The sequence below is a fragment of the Rattus rattus genome, chromosome 4, assembly GCF_011064425.1.
Source record: "Rattus rattus isolate New Zealand chromosome 4, Rrattus_CSIRO_v1, whole genome shotgun sequence".
NCBI lineage: Eukaryota > Metazoa > Chordata > Mammalia > Rodentia > Muridae > Rattus > Rattus rattus.
The window spans coordinates 1051429-1069899 of record NC_046157.1 but is presented as its reverse complement, the minus strand read 5'-3'; the positions used below and the strand labels follow the sequence as shown (position 1 = coordinate 1069899).

General features: G+C 39.3%; 1 protein-coding gene across 1 annotated transcript in view; it reads right to left on the bottom strand.

Moving 5' to 3' along the window:
- The window catches only part of Prkdc (protein kinase, DNA-activated, catalytic subunit), a 200364-nt gene that overhangs the window by 117001 nt on the left and 64892 nt on the right, over window positions 1-18471 (bottom strand). Inside the window, exons 30-36 of the mRNA XM_032899802.1 lie at window positions 17587-17720; window positions 15895-16149; window positions 11198-11418; window positions 4865-5073; window positions 4326-4458; window positions 3744-3902; window positions 2831-3031 (exon numbers count right to left, since the gene is read on the bottom strand). Of these exons, the coding sequence (XP_032755693.1) occupies window positions 2831-3031; window positions 3744-3902; window positions 4326-4458; window positions 4865-5073; window positions 11198-11418; window positions 15895-16149; window positions 17587-17720 (1312 nt within the window). The remainder of the gene's footprint in view (window positions 1-2830; window positions 3032-3743; window positions 3903-4325; window positions 4459-4864; window positions 5074-11197; window positions 11419-15894; window positions 16150-17586; window positions 17721-18471) is intronic.

The following is an 18471-nucleotide window of genomic DNA, read 5'->3' as shown; positions in this document are numbered from 1 at the left end:
TTCCCTTCTTAACATTTTATTCTCTCTACAGCTAAGCTTGGCAGACTTCTTTGCTTTTTTCAATGGGCCTATTCTTCATTTGTTAACAAACTCTCCCAGATAAAATAAATTATGTTGTTCAATTTTGCTGGTGAATAATTACCTGATTCAAGAGACACAGATCTTGCTGTGCTATGCCAGGGCCAATGCTAGACATTCCACCCTCTTCTCTGCACACAGAATATACCCACTTCCTGTCTCTCAGCTTTCTGCCTTTTTAATGTCTACCCAGCAGTTTTCAGCAAGTAGGTGAAGAGGGAAACACATCCTTTTAGGATTTGACTGTTCTAGACAAGTGTACTCTACTGACACACAAAATTGAGTAGCCACAATTCCATGGAGAAAACAAATGTCATTCAACTCTTGATCCTGCTACACATAACTAGCTTATGTCATTGAGAATGTTCAGACCTTTTCAGACCTGAGAATGTGAAACTTTGGAAAATATTATCTATGTGGAATTATCCCGAAACCCAGTGCAAGCCACTGCACAGTCCTCTTACACTGAGAATGCCACACTGCCACAGTTCTGGAACCTTGCCACCAAAGGCCACTTTCCTACTATTCACGCAGTTCCAGAGTCCTTCATCATTTTTCTCTTTCCTTTTCTTTTTTCAGACAGGGTTTCTCTATGTAGCCCTGGCTGTCCTGGAACTTGCTGTATACATATATATATATATATATGCCTGCCATTGTTGCCAGAGGGCTAGGATTAACAGTGTGTATTATTGCACGTACCACTTTAATTTTGCTTTTGTTTTGTATTTTCATCCTACTCTCTCTGAGTTCCTCATTTTCTCCATCTATTCCATTTTTTTTTTTAATTCTTCTCACACACAATACTCTAGTTTCCTCCCTCCAATCCTTCCAGGTTCCTTCTTGTACTTTCCTCTTATCTATTTCTCCTCAGTGTTCCTTCTGAAAAGAGTAGACCTCCCAGGGATATCAAGCAAACAAGGCATAACAAGTTATAATAAAATTAGGCACATACCCCCCTATGAAGGCTGGATGAGGCAACCCTGTAGGAGGAAAGGGGTTCCAAAAGCAGGCAAAAGCGTCAGAGGCACCCCCACTCCCCTTGTTAGGAGCCCCACAAGAACACCAAGCTGCTCAACCATAACATATATGCAGAAGACCTAGCTCAGACCCACACAGGACCCCTGACTGTTGCCTGAGTCTCTGTGAGCCCCTGCTAAGCCCTGCTTAAGTGATTCTGCTTAAGAGATTCCATGTTCTGATGTTCTCAACTCCTGTGGCTCCTACAATCTTCCATCCCCTCTTCTACATGGTTCTGTATTTTTAATTTCAGATAACTATGCTTAATTCCAAAGTAATCTTTCACATTCTCCCATCTTCTTGTTCAGCAGCAATTCTAATTTCATCATCCATTCTCTGTCTCTCCTTCTTCTCTCACTCTCTGTCTCCTTCCTCAACCTCTTTGATAGCCTTGCTACCTTCTTCTGTTTTGGACAGGCTAAGGGTTTGAACTGGCATACAGGTACTGATTGCATTTTGTTTTTTTGTCATTCTGGTTGTCTTTTCTCTGCACCCATTAAGACTGATTTGGTTTTTTCTTTCTTAATCTCATTTGTCATTTCAGAGAGTTTCAGAAAAGAAACAGACATAATTCAAGTTGTGTGTGCATGTGTGTATGTGTGTATGTGTGTGTGTAAAATTTTCACCAAAAGTTTAAAGACTTATCTTAAAATGTTAGCTTTTATGTCTCTACAAGTTTATTTCTCACAGATCCCTAGTATCATATAGCATGGAATACTTCTTGACAATGGATAAGAAGAGTATGTATAAAAGGTCAGCTTACTAGAAAATTATAACTCCTAAGTCACTAGCAGCTCAGTGTTCGACTTCCTACAGACATTTAAAATGTTACTTGCAGGTAGTATTCAAAAGTCCTGTAAGTCAGGCCAGGTTAGGCAACATATTTCCAGCACTTAGAAGCCAAAGGCAAAGAAAAAGGCAGGAGGACCTCTGTTAAGTTTGAAGCAACTTGGTCTATAATGTGAGATCCAGGGCAGCTAGGGCTACATAGTAATATATAAAATTAAAATAAAATAAAAATGAAAAACAAATAAACAAAAACAAAACCTTCAAAATCCCCTAAGTTAAGCAAACAAAAACCAAATATATTAAATATCACAATCTAAAGAGTTACCATGATGAGGCAAAGAGGGCTGTGGCAAGAACATGCAGGAAGACAAAGCACAACACTAAAGCTGTGAGTGCTGCGTGGAGGGCCAGCCTAAAGATGATGTTGAAACAAATACTGCCAGGCAGGAAATAAATACAGGTGTGGAAGCTCTAATATGACATTCAGGCGAAAGTAAGTATCCTACAAGACTATCCTATAGTGTTAGGTTTAGAGGTTTAAGGGGCATGAGGGAATAGGAAAAATAACCAGTATCTTATTATCTATCAACATCTACTAGCTTTAAAGACTATTTTTTGTTTCTATGGATTTTCTTTTCAATTTATTTTATTTATAGGATGAGTACACCATCACTGTCTTCAGACACACCAGAAGAGGGCATTAGATCCCATTACAGATGGTTGTGAGCCCCCATGTGGTTGTTGGGAATTGAACTCAGGACCTCTGGAAGAGCAGTCAGTGCTCTTAACCACTGAGCCATCTCTCCAGCCCTGGATTTTATTTTTATACATTAGCAAAAGGTTCCAACCTTCCAGACAGAAATAGGTTTTAAGAAAAAACCATCAGAAACACAAAAATCCTTTGTGAGCATTAGACAAGGAAATATGTAAAGAGAATGTTCCTTACCATTTTGGGATTATCTGAAGATGACTCCAGAAGCCTTGATACAGTAACATCAAGATTTTTCAACAGTTCAGTGTTGATTACTTCTGGAAACAAACTGTAGAAATACTCCCCATGGGAGAAGCTAATGTTTCTCTGTGAACTGCCCAGATATTGTGTAGACAACATTGATGAATTCAGGAGCAAACTCACAAGATGCTCACACTAAGGAAGAGAGAAGACCTTAGCAGAGAACCTATCCCCAGAAAGACCCTGAGGTTATAGGTTCACAGTTAACACTACAAAGATCCATCTAATGGGAATCTGATATGTTATGTCAGGACTCAAGTTTAAATTACATATATTTAATTTAACTTCTATTTTCTAGGTTTCACATTGTAAAAGAAATTTCCTAAATTGATATTGCTTCCAATTTTCTAGAACAACATTGTTGTATTCAGAGAATAGTCTAGTATGAACAAGTTGTTTGGGACAACTGAGCCATATTGAGATCTTTAATGAGACAAAGAAGAGGTCCTGCAAGGGAAGAATTAATAAGGGAGGATAGGAATAAACACACAGGAATGGTTGCAGATCTCAGTTACAATGGATTATCTGATGCCAGCTCTGCTCAAAAGAGCTATGAGGACTTTGGTTGGAGTGGTGCTTTGGGTACTTCCTGATTGCCATCCATGGTTCCTCTAACCCTCTATTCTAAGGACCAACAAGAATAGGGAAGAAGCATGTCAACACAGGTTAAGTTAAATGTTTTTAGCCTAAACAAAGCTGGACAGAAACTTTGACTTCAGAATTTTATGCTTTTTACTTTAAACTCAGAGAGAAAGTCAGCAAGTCAATTATAATACATATATAACACTAAATTCACACTTTTTAGAGATGCACAAGTAGGAAGTAAGGATGCAGCTATTTTCCCTACCAGTCCTCCAAAAGCAAAGGCTAATTCCAGGAGTCCACTGGCCAGGCTCTTACAGCTGGGATCCAAAGACTGCAGGTACTGCTTTTCCTGTGCAGGTGCAATGCCTTTATAAACCAAGGACAGCAGTCTCATGCCAATGGAATGGTTTAATGCTGTAGACTAAAGGAAAAACTGAATGAAGTGCCTGGCAAGAGGTGTTTAACACAAACCACATTTCTCCTTTAGTTAAAACATCTGTATTAGCTAACACTGATGAGTATTTTCCAATGCTTAGGACACTCTAACCCATCTTTGTTTTCTTAAGCTACAGATTTCTATGTATGTCTTTCTGAGATACAGACACTATAGCCATTGGTGCCTATAGGTTACTAAACTGCCCTTTACTTCTCTCTCACTCTACCTTTACTGTGATGCTCACATTCGAGACAACTTCAAAATGTTAATGTTCTGTAATTTCTACTTCAGTACATTCTGTACATGAAGTACTTTAAACAAATAATATAAAAAAAAATCATGGACTATCATAACTAAATTACCATAATAAAGCTAAAAGATATGTAAAAACGAAATGATCATGGTTACCTGAGATGCAGATATAATATGAGAGAAACCAGCTTTGTGAAGCTGCTTACAAGCTGATAAGAGAGACAGCAACTTGGTCCTTTCTTGGCAAGCCGCAGAGCTACACAAGTTAATAGCACAGAGCTCTTCAACACTGGCCATAAAAAAAAACAAAACCATGTAAGAATACCCTAAAGAACTGTTTGCACTGTTTTAAATTCAATAATCACCTGTCACTCAAACTCATTTTACAGCACTAGAAGACACAAAGGTAACACCAGAAAAAGGTTCACAGGACAAACCAGCCATGGAAAGCAAGTATAGTGCTAAGCACATATACTGTTCTCTTATATACAGGGAAGGAATTAATGAAGCTCATGACTTCCAAAATACATTTCAGATCATTTGTGTGCATGAGAGGGTGAGAGCATGCACACGTGCACACACACACACACACACACACACATTCTTGAGGACCTGCTGTATACATGGATGCCAGAAATACTGGATGTGTGAGAACCTTAAATCACAGAAAAGGGGAGTATGGCCCACGTGCCCACCTCTGTGCTGTCACTTTCTCCTTCAGGTGAGTCTCCAGCTTGTCTCTGTATGGGGACTTCCTCAATGCTTTCAGCAGGTTCACACAAATGCTGGGAAGATGGTTCATAACCTGGACGTCGCCAATATTGAAACCTATGCTCAGGGGCTCACAGAGCATTTTCACTAAGACCTTCATAAGCTTTGTGTTACACAAGTCCTTCTCCAGGAGCTAGAAAAATAGAAAAGATGCCCTAAATGAAAGTATTTCATCAACAGTAGCTCTCTTTTCACACGGTGAACAGGGACCACAAGGCTGGGAATATTCACAATACTAAGAAAGTCTGGCAAACTTTCTCAAAAGGGTTGAAGAGTATAAAAATGCTTGAAACCAAAAGGATTCAGATTTCAATTTCTTTTTAGAAGATCTAGATAGACTCTATTACATAAGTATCACTACTCTGATATCAAAACAAAACATTTTGATATACAAATATTTCAGAGTTTTGACTTTTAGATTAGGGATTTTAAACATTTATTTCAAAAACAGATTATACATGTTGGTAACTATAGTTAACAACAATACATACTTAAAAATGGCCAAGACTACACTTAAAGCTTCTCTCTCTCTCTCTCTCTCTCTCTCTCTCTCTCTCACACACACACACACACACACACACACACACACACACACACACGAGAGAATAGAGATGTTAATTGGTTTGAATTAACCACATATATACATGGGTAAAAATATCATGGTGTACATTATAAATACACAGGACATTTACCTATCAAATGAAGTAAATAAGAATAATCTCCTGTAATGAAAAGTCTCCGGGGAGGAGAGCTGACCACCCAGGAGGGCAGACATCCTGAGACTGCAGGACAGACTGCCCCCTCTGCAAACCTCTGCCCACATCCCCGGTCCAAGGGGAAACTGCACAGTGCCTCTGGACACAGGGATACAGGAACGGACAGCCGCCAGAACTCATGGTACTGTTCTGCGCCCAGGACCGAACTGAAATGGCCAAACAGCTCACTGCACGCAAATCCCATGGGGGAGAGAGCTGAACCCTCAAAGGTGTGGATACTTCTGAGAAGGCAGAGGAGACTACCCTCTGCTCAAAGTCAAGACCCAAGAAATAATCGCATGGTGCCAACTGTGCCCACTGGGTGCAAGGACCTACGAGCAATCAGGGGCAGGATGCTTTTATTCCTGCCCATGACTAGAGCTGGAAAACAGTCTCCAGGAATGCTGACACACCAGAAATCAGAACACCTGTTCACAGGAAAGGCTGAAAGAACACAGGAAAATAGTTCTACAGGAGTGCTGACACAGAGGCCTACAGCAGGGTCAAGTCACTCTCACAAACAGCAAAACAAGCCAAACACCAGAGACAACCTAATGGCTAGAGGCAAATGCAGGAACTTAAGCAACAGAAACCAAGACTACTTGGCATCATCAGAGCCCAGTTCTCCCACCAAAGAAAATACTGGATATCCAAACACACTGGAAAAGCAAGATTTAAACTTAAAATCACATTTTTCGATAATGATGGAAGAATTTCAGAAAGACATAAAGAACTCCCTTAAAGAAAGGCAGGAAAACACAAGTAAACAAGTAGAAGCCTTAGAGAGGAAACACAAAAATCCCTGAAAGAATTAGAGGAAAACACAATCAAACAGATGAACTAATTGAAAATGGAAATAGAAGCAATAAAGAAAGCACAAAGAGAGACAACCCTGTATATAGAAAACCTAAGGAAAAGACAAGGAGCCATAGATACAAGCATTACCAATAGAATACAAGAGATAGAAGAGAGAATCTCAGGGGCAGAAGATACCATAGAAAACATCGACAAAACTATCAAAGATAATGTAAAATGCAAAAAGCTCCTAGCCCAAATCATCCAGGAAATCCAGGACACAATGAGAAGATCAAACCTAAGGATAATAGGTACAGAAGACTCCCAACTTAAGGGGCCAGTAAAAATATTCAACAAAATTATAGAAAAAAACTTCCCTAACCTAAAGAAAGAGATGCCCATAAACATACAAGAAGCATACAGAACTCTAAATAGATTGGACCAGAAGAGAAATTCTTCCCGTCACATAATAATTAAAACACCAAATGCACGAAACAAAGAAAGAATATTAAAAGCAGAAAGAGAAAAAGGTCAAAAGACATATAAATGCAGACCTATAAGAATGACACCAGACTTCTCACCAGAGACTATGAAAGCCAGAAGATCCTGGACAGATGTCATACGGACCCTAAGAGAACACAAATGCCAGCCCAAGTTACTGTATCCAGCAAAACTCGCAATTAACATAGATGTAGAAACCAAGATAATTCCATGACAAAACTAAATTAACACAATATCTTTCTACAAATCTAGCCCTACAAGGGATAATAGATGGAAAACTCCAACACAAGGAGAGAAACTATACCATACAGAAAACAAGAATATAATTTCCTTGCAATGAAACCAAGAGAGAGACAAACAAAATTCTACCTCTAACAACGAAAATAACAGGAAGCGACAATCACTATTCCTTAATCACTATTCTCTCAATATCAATGGACTCAATTCCCCAATAAAAAGACATAGACTAACAGACTATACACAAAGTGGACACGGAATTTTGCTGCACACAGGAAACAGACCTCAGAGACAAAGATAGACACTACCTCAGAGTAAATGGCTGGAAAACAATTTTCCAAGCAATCGGCCAAAAGAAACAGGCTGGAGTTGCAATTCTAATATCAAAGAAAATTGACTTTCAACCAAAAGTCATTAAAAAAGATAAGGAAGGACACTTTATATTCATCAGAGGAAAAACCACCAAGATGAACTCTCAATCCTAAATATCTATGCTTCAAATTCAAGGGCACCTAGATTCATAAAAGAAATCCTCACATGATAATAGTAGGAGATTTCAACACCCCACTTTCATCAATTGACAGATCATTGAAACAGAAATGACAAGAACTTCAAGTATTTGAAGAAAGAAACTGAGGAAGATCTCAGAAGATGGAAAGATCTTCCATGCTCATGGATTGGCAGGATTAATATAGAAAAGATGGCCATTTTGCCAAGAGCAATCTACAGATTCAATGTAATCACCATCAAAATTCCTACTCAATTCTTTATAGAGATAGAAAGAGCAAAACCCAGGATAGCAAAAACTATACTCAACAATAAAAGAACTTCTGGGGGACTCACCATCCCTGACCTCAAGCAGTATTACAGAGCAATAGTCATAAAAACTGTATGGTATTGGTACAGAGATAGGCAGATAGATCAGTGGAACAGAATTGAAGACCCAGAAATGAACCCACACACCTATGGTCACTTGATCTTTGACAAAGGAGCTAAAACCATCCAATGGAAGAAAGATAGCATTTTCACCAAATGGTGCTGGTTCAACTGGAGGTCAGCATGTAGAAGAATGCAAATCGATCCATTCTTATCACAAAGCTTAAGTCCAGGTGGATCAAGGACCTCCACATAAAACCAGATACACTCAAACTGATAGAAGAAAAAGTGGGGAAGAGTCTAGAACACATGGGCACTGGGGAAAATTTCCTGAACAAAACACCAATTGCTTATTCTCTAAATTCAAGAATAGACAAATGGGATCTCATAAAACTGCAAAGCTTCTGTAAGGCAAAAGACACTGTCATTAGGACAAAATAGCAACCAACAGATTGGAAAAGTATCTTTGTCAATTACCTACACCTGATAGAGGCCTAATATCTAAAATATTCAAAGAACTGAAGAAGTTAGACTCCAGAGAGCCAAATAACCCTATTAAAAATGAGGTACAGAGCTAAAGAAAACATTCTCAGCAGAGAATTATCAAATGGTCAAAAAGCACCTAAAGAAATGTTCAACATCCTTAGTCATCAGGGAAATGCAAATCAAAACAACCCTGAGATTTCACCTCACACCAGTCAGAATGGCTAAGATAAAAAACTCAGGTGACAGCAGATGCTGGTGAGGATGTGGAGAAAGAGGAACACTCCTCCATTGTTGGTGGCACTGCACACTGGTACAACCACTCTGGAAATCAGTCTGGAGGTTACTCAGAAAATTGGACATTGCACTACCTGAGGACCCACCTATACCTCTCCTGGGCATTTACCCAAAAGATGCTCCAACATACAACAAAGACACAGGCTCCACTATGCTCATAGCAGCCTTATTTATAATAGACAGAAGTTGGAAAGAACCTAGATGCCCTTCAACAGAGGAATGGATTAAAAAAATGTGGTACATCTACGCAATGGAGTACTACTCAGCTATCAAAAACAATGACTTCATGAAATTCATAGGCAAATGGAATGAACTTGAAAATATCATCCTGAGTGAGTTAACTGAATCGCAGAAAAACACACTTGGTATGCACTCATTTATAAGTGGATATTAGCCAAAAACCTCGAATTACCCAAGATGTAATTCACAAACCAAAGGAAGCTCAAGGATGACCAAAATGGGGATGCTCCCACTCCTTCTTAAAAGGGGAAAAAATACCCATAGGAGGGAATATGGAAGCAAAGTTTAGAGCAGGGACTCAAGGAATGACCATTCAGAGCCTGCCCCACATGTAGCCAATATATATACAGCCACCAAAACTAGATAAGATAGATGAAGGTAAAAAAAATGCATGCTGAAAGGGACCGGATATAGATCTCTCCTGAGAGACACATCCAGAGCATGTCCAATACAGAGGTCAGTGCTAGCAGCAAACCAGTGAACTGAGAACAGGACCCCCTTGGGGAGGCGGGAATTAGAGGAAGGATTGAAAGAGTTGAAGGAGCTTGCAACCCCATAAAAACAACAATGCCAACCAACCAGAGTTTCCAGGACTAAACCACTATCTAAAGACTATACATGGACTGACCTAGGGCTCCAACTGCATATGTAGCAGAGAATAGCCTTGTTGGGGCACCAGTGGAAGGGGAAGCCCTAGGTCCTGCCAGGGTTTGATTCCCAGTGCAGGGGAATATGGGGGGGCAGTAAGGGGGATGGATGGGGGGAAATACCCATATGGGGGGAGGGGGAAGGGAGGAGATGGGCCTTCTGGACAGGAAACCGGGAAGGGGAATAACATTTGAAATGTAAGTAAGGAAATATATCTAATAAAAAATATTAAAAAAGAAATATTAAAAAGAGAAAGAAAAGTCTCAGAGGATCCAAAGCCACTTTCAAAATCTGTTAGCAAATATCAATTATACAGAGTAATTATATCGTTCATGCGATCACCCACTTTAAGGATGTGTGCTGAACTCCCCATTACTCTATCATGTCCCCTTCTCTCATCACTTGTTCCTCTTTGAAAGTGCCTCACCCCTTTATATTCATGTCCTCTCCAGTTCACACATGACAGGAAATGTGTGATACTTGAACGGGTTTGGCTGATCAGTTAATATGATCTCTACTTTCATTTATTCTCCAGTAAATTATGTTTCATTATTCATTATAGCTGAAGAATAGTACACCATTATGCATATAAACACACACATTCATTATTCATCCACCCATTAAGGGCACTTCGGTTGACTCTCTAACTTGCGGTCATGAGTAGTGCTGTGATAAACATGGATATAGCCAGGAACAAACCTTTAATCACAGCACTTTGGAGGCAGAGGCAGGTGAATCTGTGATTTCCAGACCATCCTGGTTTACATAGTAAGATTCAGCCAGCCATGCTTAAAATTTCCACTTATCTTCAAAACAAGCAAGCAAGCAAATGAAAGTAAACATGCAGAAATCGCTACGCTTTGGCCGACTCCCTTGGTATGTGACCAGGATAGTGTGCCGGGTCATATACAGTGATTCCACTTCTAGTTTTGAAGAATATTGATTTCCACAGCGGCTGGGCTACTTTTTGATCCTAATTTTTAGTGAAATTACAGTATTAGGCATGGAATCCACAGCATACACATGGCAAGCAAGCACTTTCCCACTGACCTACATATCCAGGCCTAACTCTCCAAAGCAGCACTTGACTTGCTTTGCTTCTCAGTCATCACCAGCACTTGTCTCTATTTTATTTCTTGATTATTAATATTTGAACTGGGCAAAGATTAGATCTCAATGTAATTTTGATGAAATTTCTCCCTTTTGACTAATGATCTAAGGCACTGGTTCTCAACCTTTAATATAGTTCCTTATGTTATGGCAACCCCCAACCATAAAGTTCTTTTGATTGCTACTTGATAACTGTAATTTTGAATCATAATGTAAACATTACAGGAGAAGAACCTTTGATCTTAGGGAAACTTAAAACATTTGACATTACAAAGTCCTAGTCTTCAATTAACAGAGCAGGAAATGAGACCTTACCTTGCAATCTTCTGGAAAGGTGACAAGCAGGGTTGTGGTAAATTCCATAATCCGGACCAAGACTGTGCATTTGCTGTAATTGTATTTTTCTTCCTCTTGGACACTGGGAGAGCCGGTCAGCCCAGTGCCAAAGCGTTGTTCTACTGTTCTAGCATCACATGTTGCTATGCTTTCTAAAAAGAAGGCCACAGACTTCAAAAGTGAAGACTGTTCTTCAGTACCTAGAAATGAGAGCAGTAAAATATTAGTGTGCCCTTTCTAACTCTGCTAACATTGATGTGCGGAGCCCTTTTGAAAGACAAGTGATAATATACACTCAACAACAAACTAAGCAATATTTCAAAGAAGTTCAAGAAAAGATGAACAAAACAGCAGCCACTTCTTCTTAGGTTCTTTGTTCAAATTTTGAACTAAATTATAATCCAAATAGAATTCAACTTCAGATATAGTAAAAACGTCGACAAGAGGCCAGGGCATTTACTTATGTATTTATTTATTGTTACAGGACTGAACAGAGAGCCTCCTGCATTCTAGGAAGGGACCCCGCCTGGGCGATGGCCCCAGTCTTCTTGCTATGGTTTGAACATGTGCTTCCGGCTGCTCTAACTATTCTGGGAGTTGTGCAGCTTTGAAAAAGATGAGAGTAGTGAGAAGACACAGGTCCCTGGTGGTCTCTTTGTACAGTGTTTTTGTGTTCTGAGACTCTCCCACTTTTAGTCAATCACGAGGTGAAGAGATCTGCCACATCTTCCTGTCACCGTGACTTACACAGAGCCAGGCTTTGATGGAAGGAGACAAACAATGAGCCAAAATAATAAATATGTATGTTAATCTCTAACAAATGATTTAAAACTCTGTGGTTTGATTTAATGCTGAAATTCTAATCTTTAACACAATAGTGTGTCAAAATAATGTAGTATAGTAAAAAAATTTAGATTTCACCAATTTCTGATCTTTGGATAGGGTCATGCTTATATAAACCAAACTGGATTGAAACTTCTAATCCTCCTGCCCTTCCCTCAACTGAAGAAGTGAAATATCGGTATATACCACCACATCTGACACTGTTTATAATATGAAGAAATTGTCAGACTCCTCCAATAAGCAATACAAAAACAAATGACCGTGGCTGTCTTTAAGCACACATATTTGGCATTTTCTATTAGAGGTGTTACTCTCTTTTAAAAAAAAAAAAAGAAATTATTTAAGAACATTGTAGCTGTCTTCAGACCCACCAGAAGAGAGCATCAGATCCCATCACAGATGGTTGTGAGCCACCATGTGGTTGCTGGGATTTGAACCCAGGAGTGCTATGAAGAGCAGTCAGTGCTCTTAACCACTGAGCCATCTCTCCAGTCCACCAGATGTTATTCTAATAGGTCTGCCTTCCTGTTATTTGGTCTTTTTCCCTTACAGCTTTTAAGATTCTTTTTTGTTCTATTTTGATTGTTATGTGCCTTGGGGAATTTCTTTTCTGGTCCAGTCTATTTGGTGCTCTGTACATTTTTTATACCTTGATAGGTACCTTCTTTAAGTTGGGGAAATTTTCCTTTATGATTTTGTTGAAATTATGTTCTTTGATTTGAGTTTTTTCTTCCTCCTTTCCTGCTATATGTAGATTTAATCTTTCATAGTGTCCTGGATGTTTTGTGTTTGTTTTTTCAGATTTATTGTTTTCTTTGACTGAGGTATCCATTTCTTCTATCTCATATTCAATGCTTGAGATTCTCTCTTTCATCTCCCCTGTTATGTCAGTGAGGCTTATCTCTACAGTTTTTTGTTTTGTTTTGTTTTTGGTTTTGACTTCCTAAATTTTTTATTTCCAGATTTAGCTCAGTTTGGTTTTCTGTGTGAGAGTCTCCTTCTAGTTTCACAGCCACTGTGGTGGTTTGAAAATGTTTAGCTCAGGCAGTGAGTGGCCTTGTTATTACTATTAATGGGTGAGACCTTGTTGGAGTAGGTCTCGTCTTGTTAGAAGAAGTGTGTCACTGTGGGGATAGGTCTTGATACCCTCTTCCTAGCTGCCTGAGGATGTCAGTCTTCTCTTATTTGCCTTTGAAACAAGATATAGCTCTCTCAGCTCCTTCAGGCCACGCCTGCCTAGACACTGCCATGCTTCCATCATGATGGTAATGGACTGAACCTCAGAACCAGTAAGTCAGCGCCAATTAACTGTCCTTGATAAAACTATCTTCTCACTGTCTTTATGGCAATGGGAAGCCTAACTAAGACATCTACTTTCCTCATTTCAATCCACTCATTATGTTTTCAGACTTCATTAATAGATTTATTAGTATCCTGTTTGAGGTCCTTGAACATATTCACAATAGCTATTTTGAAAAACCTAGACTTCTGCTTCAGTATAGTACATCTCTCAAGGCCTGCTATATATAGGGTTATTGGGTTCTAGTGGAGTCATATTATCTTGGGTGTTAATTACTGTGCTTTTGCAATGGTGTCTAAGCTTCTGGGTTCGGGATGACTGTTGATATGGTGGTGATAATCTAGGGCTGTCTTTGTTGGGTGGGTTTCTAGTTCCTTGGTTTGTCTTCTCTGGATCTTAGACATGTGTAGTGCCTATGGGCTGTCAGGTAAGGAGTGTTCTAGAGTCTTTTCCTGGTGTGGACACTAGCGATACCATGTAGATCATGTTTATAGATATCGGGAACTTATACAAAGGATTAGCTCTGTGGTAGGAGGGGGAGTGCTGAAAGGGGCTACAGGAAGGAGGATCAACTGTCTCCAGTGAGTGAGGAGTGAGTCAGAGAGGGAGGCATGGTGGTTTGAAAAGCAATGTCCTCCATAAACTCATGTGTGTGAATGCTTGCCCCATACAGAGTGGCACTATTTGGAAGTGTGTTCTCATTAGAGTAGGTGTGGCCTTACTAGAGGAAGTGTGTCACTGTGGGGACAGGCTTTGAATTCTCAGAAGCTCAACTCAGTCTTCTTCTTGCTGACTGCTGATCGAGATATAAAACTCACAGCTCATAAAACTCAAGGCTCCTTTTCTAATACCAGGTCTGCCTGCAGATTGCATGCTTCCTGCCATGATGGTAATGGACTAAATCTATGAAACTGTAATCCAGCCCCAATTAAATGCTCTCCTTTATAAGAGTTGCCATGCTCATGGTGTCTCTTCACAGCAATAAAATCCTAAGACAGACCTTTGCAAGGGGTCTGCTGCAGGGCTGTGGGTGAGACTGAGGAATCTGAAATGCAGGATAGGAAGGAGAGTGAAGACGGCCCACCTCATTTCCAGGGCAGTATGAGCTCACTGGTAGAGAGCGCCTCTGAGTACTGATGCTGTTGTTGAGGGTAGAGTGAAGGAGAGAGACTGGGTCTGCAGAGAGGATCTTTGGAATCCACAAGGAATGGAGGTAGATAGAGGTTGAAAGGAGGCACCTGCAGGGCTGGGCATCAGAGCAGGGAATTTGCAATGGTGGACAGAAAGGCCTCTGTAAAGTTTTTAAATGTAATTTACAATTGCTATTTTGAAGTCCTTGTCCTGTGCTTCAGCTAAATTGGATTTTTCAGGGCTTATTCTTGGCTGTTTATGTCTATATTTTTACACTAGGATACAAGCATCTAGAAGTATGATGTTTGAGGTGTTTCTTACTGTAAAGATCTTATTTTCTCTTTGTTGGGTAAGTGCTCTGTTCCTAGGTTGCCTACTCTGAATCCTCAGCCCTGGTATATTGTTTCTGTGGGCTAGTGCGTGACACAAAATATTAGAGAAAGGCTAGGAAGAAATACTGCAAGGGGCAGTGCGAAAGTACCAAGGTGACATTGGGTCTGAAAATAGAGGTAGATTCCCCAGGGAACAGAAATAAGGGGAGAGAGAAGGAGCTGCTACAGATAGGACCACAGGACTAAGAGGAAGTCTGGAGAGAATCAACGATTACATTCTTAAATGTTTTAACAGCCTTCAATACAAGTCACTGCCCTATTTCATCACTAAAAATTTATTGGGTGTGGGAGGCTATATATTAAATTAATCAGTTATGGAACTACTTATTCAAACAAATATTTCTTAGTAGAGTAATACATCAGATGACATTTTACTCAAAAACAAAATATAGGAAAGTGGTTTCATGAAACTAACCACCTGAAGGTAACATGGAGTGTTACTGGGAGGTAGGGAAAAGGTTAGAAAAAGTGTTGGAAGAAACAAGTTATTCACGGTGTATAATTTAGGGGATAGTGAGATCATGTCTTACTCACTTTGCTGTCTGGCTATCATGAGGTTAACAGCTTTCTCTATTACAGCTAAACCACAAGCCAAAACCAACAAAGCCAACCATGGGCTGAATCCTCCAAGTCCATGAGCCAAATCAACCTTAATATTCTAAGCTACCTACATCATCATTTTTGTCACAATTGTGGAAAACTGATAAAACACAAAAGAGAACATAAATAAAAGAGCCTGAGATGTATTCCAATGGTAGAAAATCCAGAAGAAGTTCTTTTACACAGCACTAAGTCCTAGTGTATCTGCTATCAATTTGTTAGTATTATTTTTATTTTAATTTATTTTCTACCTAAGTCTTACCATGTAGCAATGGCTATCCTGGTACACTCTTTGTAGACCTCATAGCCTCTGTCTCCAAGTGCTTATTATTATGACACTCAGTGTGTAGTCTACATGGAATAAACTGAGCAGAATCAGACGATGCTATCTTAGAGTTAATTTTACCTACCCAGGACCTCTTGCACTTGTACAGTCTTCTCCTCGATAAATGTGTTGTAGCACTCCAGTGCTGCAAGGAGGTGGTCCAGCCACTGGAGTATTCCTCGAAGGCTGATTGGCCCTTGCAAGTGGAGGAGGGTTGGCTGAGCAAGAATGCCCGATGGCTGACCACTGCTGCTTGCCCCTCCTTCAAATGTGTTTATGAGAAAAGAAATACCTTCCGCTTTTATAAGATCTCTCAACCATAAAGAAGGGGATTTGTTGCCTAAGAGACAAAATTAAAAACATATACATTAGTGTATATATAATATGTAAACATCCAAAAATTAAATCTCTTCAACCTCTGAACCTAGTTAAAATTGAAAATGATACAGGATGATCTTTTTACTATTCCTCATCCTTTTTAACTGTTTTTACTTTTAAGAAGTTATTTCCACTAAGGTTACACTTTTCAGTTCCTAAACATTACAAAAACACCATCTGAAATAGCAACAAACTAATACTCTGGCCCCTGCAATTTTCTTTTCAAGTTACAAAACAGCATTGTGATTTTGTGGCTTTTATGTTGGTTATGTTGTTCACATCTCTGAGGACCTGGCCTCTCTACATCTCAGTCTCCTTTTCTCAAAACACATCACAAGAACAATCACACACCTATCTCCTAGGTTGTTATGAAGATTACAGCACTTAACGTTTGAAGGTACTCAAGCTAGCCTTGAACTCGTGGGTACAAGTGATCTCTCTATCTCAGCCTTCCAGGCTGCATGTTAAGTATTATTTATTAAGTAAGTCAAAAGTTTTGCTTTAAATTTCGTTTTCTTTTGATATTGTATTTTTCCAACCCAAAAAGGAAAGGGTAAAATTTCATTTTGCATTTTATGAAATCAGAAAGGGTTAAATTATCTGTCACTGATTATTTTAGATAATAAACCAAAAGAGAATGTGTGCCTGATCTATTAAGAGGATGTTTTTTAATAAAAAAGGAGGGATAATCCATTATTTCCACTATTAAAGAAAATTGTAATCATCAGAAGAAAAACAATATGGTATTAAACTCTACAGCAAGTGTCAAGAAAGAGAGAAAAGCAATTATCAGAAGGAAAGGCAGATCTACTGACAGAGTAAGATATGGGAACCTTATCAGGTTCTGTGTCGTATACTTGTATATCAACTTGTCACAAGCTAGTTATCTAAAGGCAGGTATATCAATTGAGAAAATGTCTTTATATATACCAGTGCGGTGCATACGATTCATACCAGCACTCTGAATGATGAGGCAGGATTGTGAGTACAAAGCAGGGGGAATCTGAGTTATAAAGCAAATGAGAGAGGGAGGATAAAGGAAAGGAGGCGAGGAGGAGGAAGAAGGGGAAGAGAAGAAGAAGGAAGGAAATGTTTGTAATATTCATTTATACAGAATCGTAATGTTCTTAATTGTCTCCATCCCCAGACTGGCAAAGACGAAGCCAATTAATGCTGGTAGAATGTTAAGAATCAAGATACTGGGCAAACAAGACAATCTAGTAGGTTAGGGTAGGTACATGCTACACAAGCCTGCCAGTCTGAACTTGATCTGTGAAATTCATCCAAAGATGAATGGCTTCAAGGTTGTTCTTTGATTCCATACATCCACTGCCATAAAGGTGCCAATCCCTTCCCCACTTTAATACATTTTTAATTAAAAAAGAAAGAGAGGACATACCTGGTAATAAAGGAACAAATTTATAAAAGAGTTCTATGGACTTATGTCGACATTCAGTCTGGGGTCTTCCACAGTGAGCGAAAAGCCACTTGACCAGATCCAATAAACATAATGATGTCAAAGGTGGAAATCCCCTACATAAGAGAGCATGTTGTCATCAACTTACTATCCAACATTCAATGCCAACGTAGCCAAGAATTTAAACCTGAAACTCAATTCTACTAAACTGACATATGTAAGTTTAATGTGTTAGTATTTGGATGTAATTAAGGTATCACAGGTTAATTCATAGAGATCTGTGTGCCTTTGCTTCTCTGGTGCTGGAATTATAGGTGTTTGCCACCATGCCCAGCTCTAACATAGTTCTAACATTAAACATATGTGTGTGTGTGTGTGTGTGTGTGTGTGTGTGTATGCATGTGTATATATACATACATATACACATACATATATACATATACACATATACACACACATACACAAACGCACACGCACACACACACACACACACATATATGCATGCACTCCTGGGAAAAGATCTCAGGACCTTATACTGCTAGACAAATGCTTAGGCCCTATTCTCTTTGGTTGGTTCACTTGCTCTTTCCTCCTTCCTTTTTTTCCTTCTTTTTTTCCTTCCTTCTTTCTTTCTTTCTTTCAAACTTTTATTAGCTCTCTGTGAATTTCATATCATGCACCCCAACCCCACTCATCTCCCTCTACCTGTACTGAAGAGAGATTTTGTTTTTTCTTTTTAAATCTTGTTGTGGAAGCTGTAGTGCCTCCCACAGTCTAGCTTTTTCTTTCCACTTCTTTGCTTGCAAGTGTTCATTGCCACGACTTATTGGTTTGACATGAAGCCTTTGGCTTCTGTTACTCTATCAA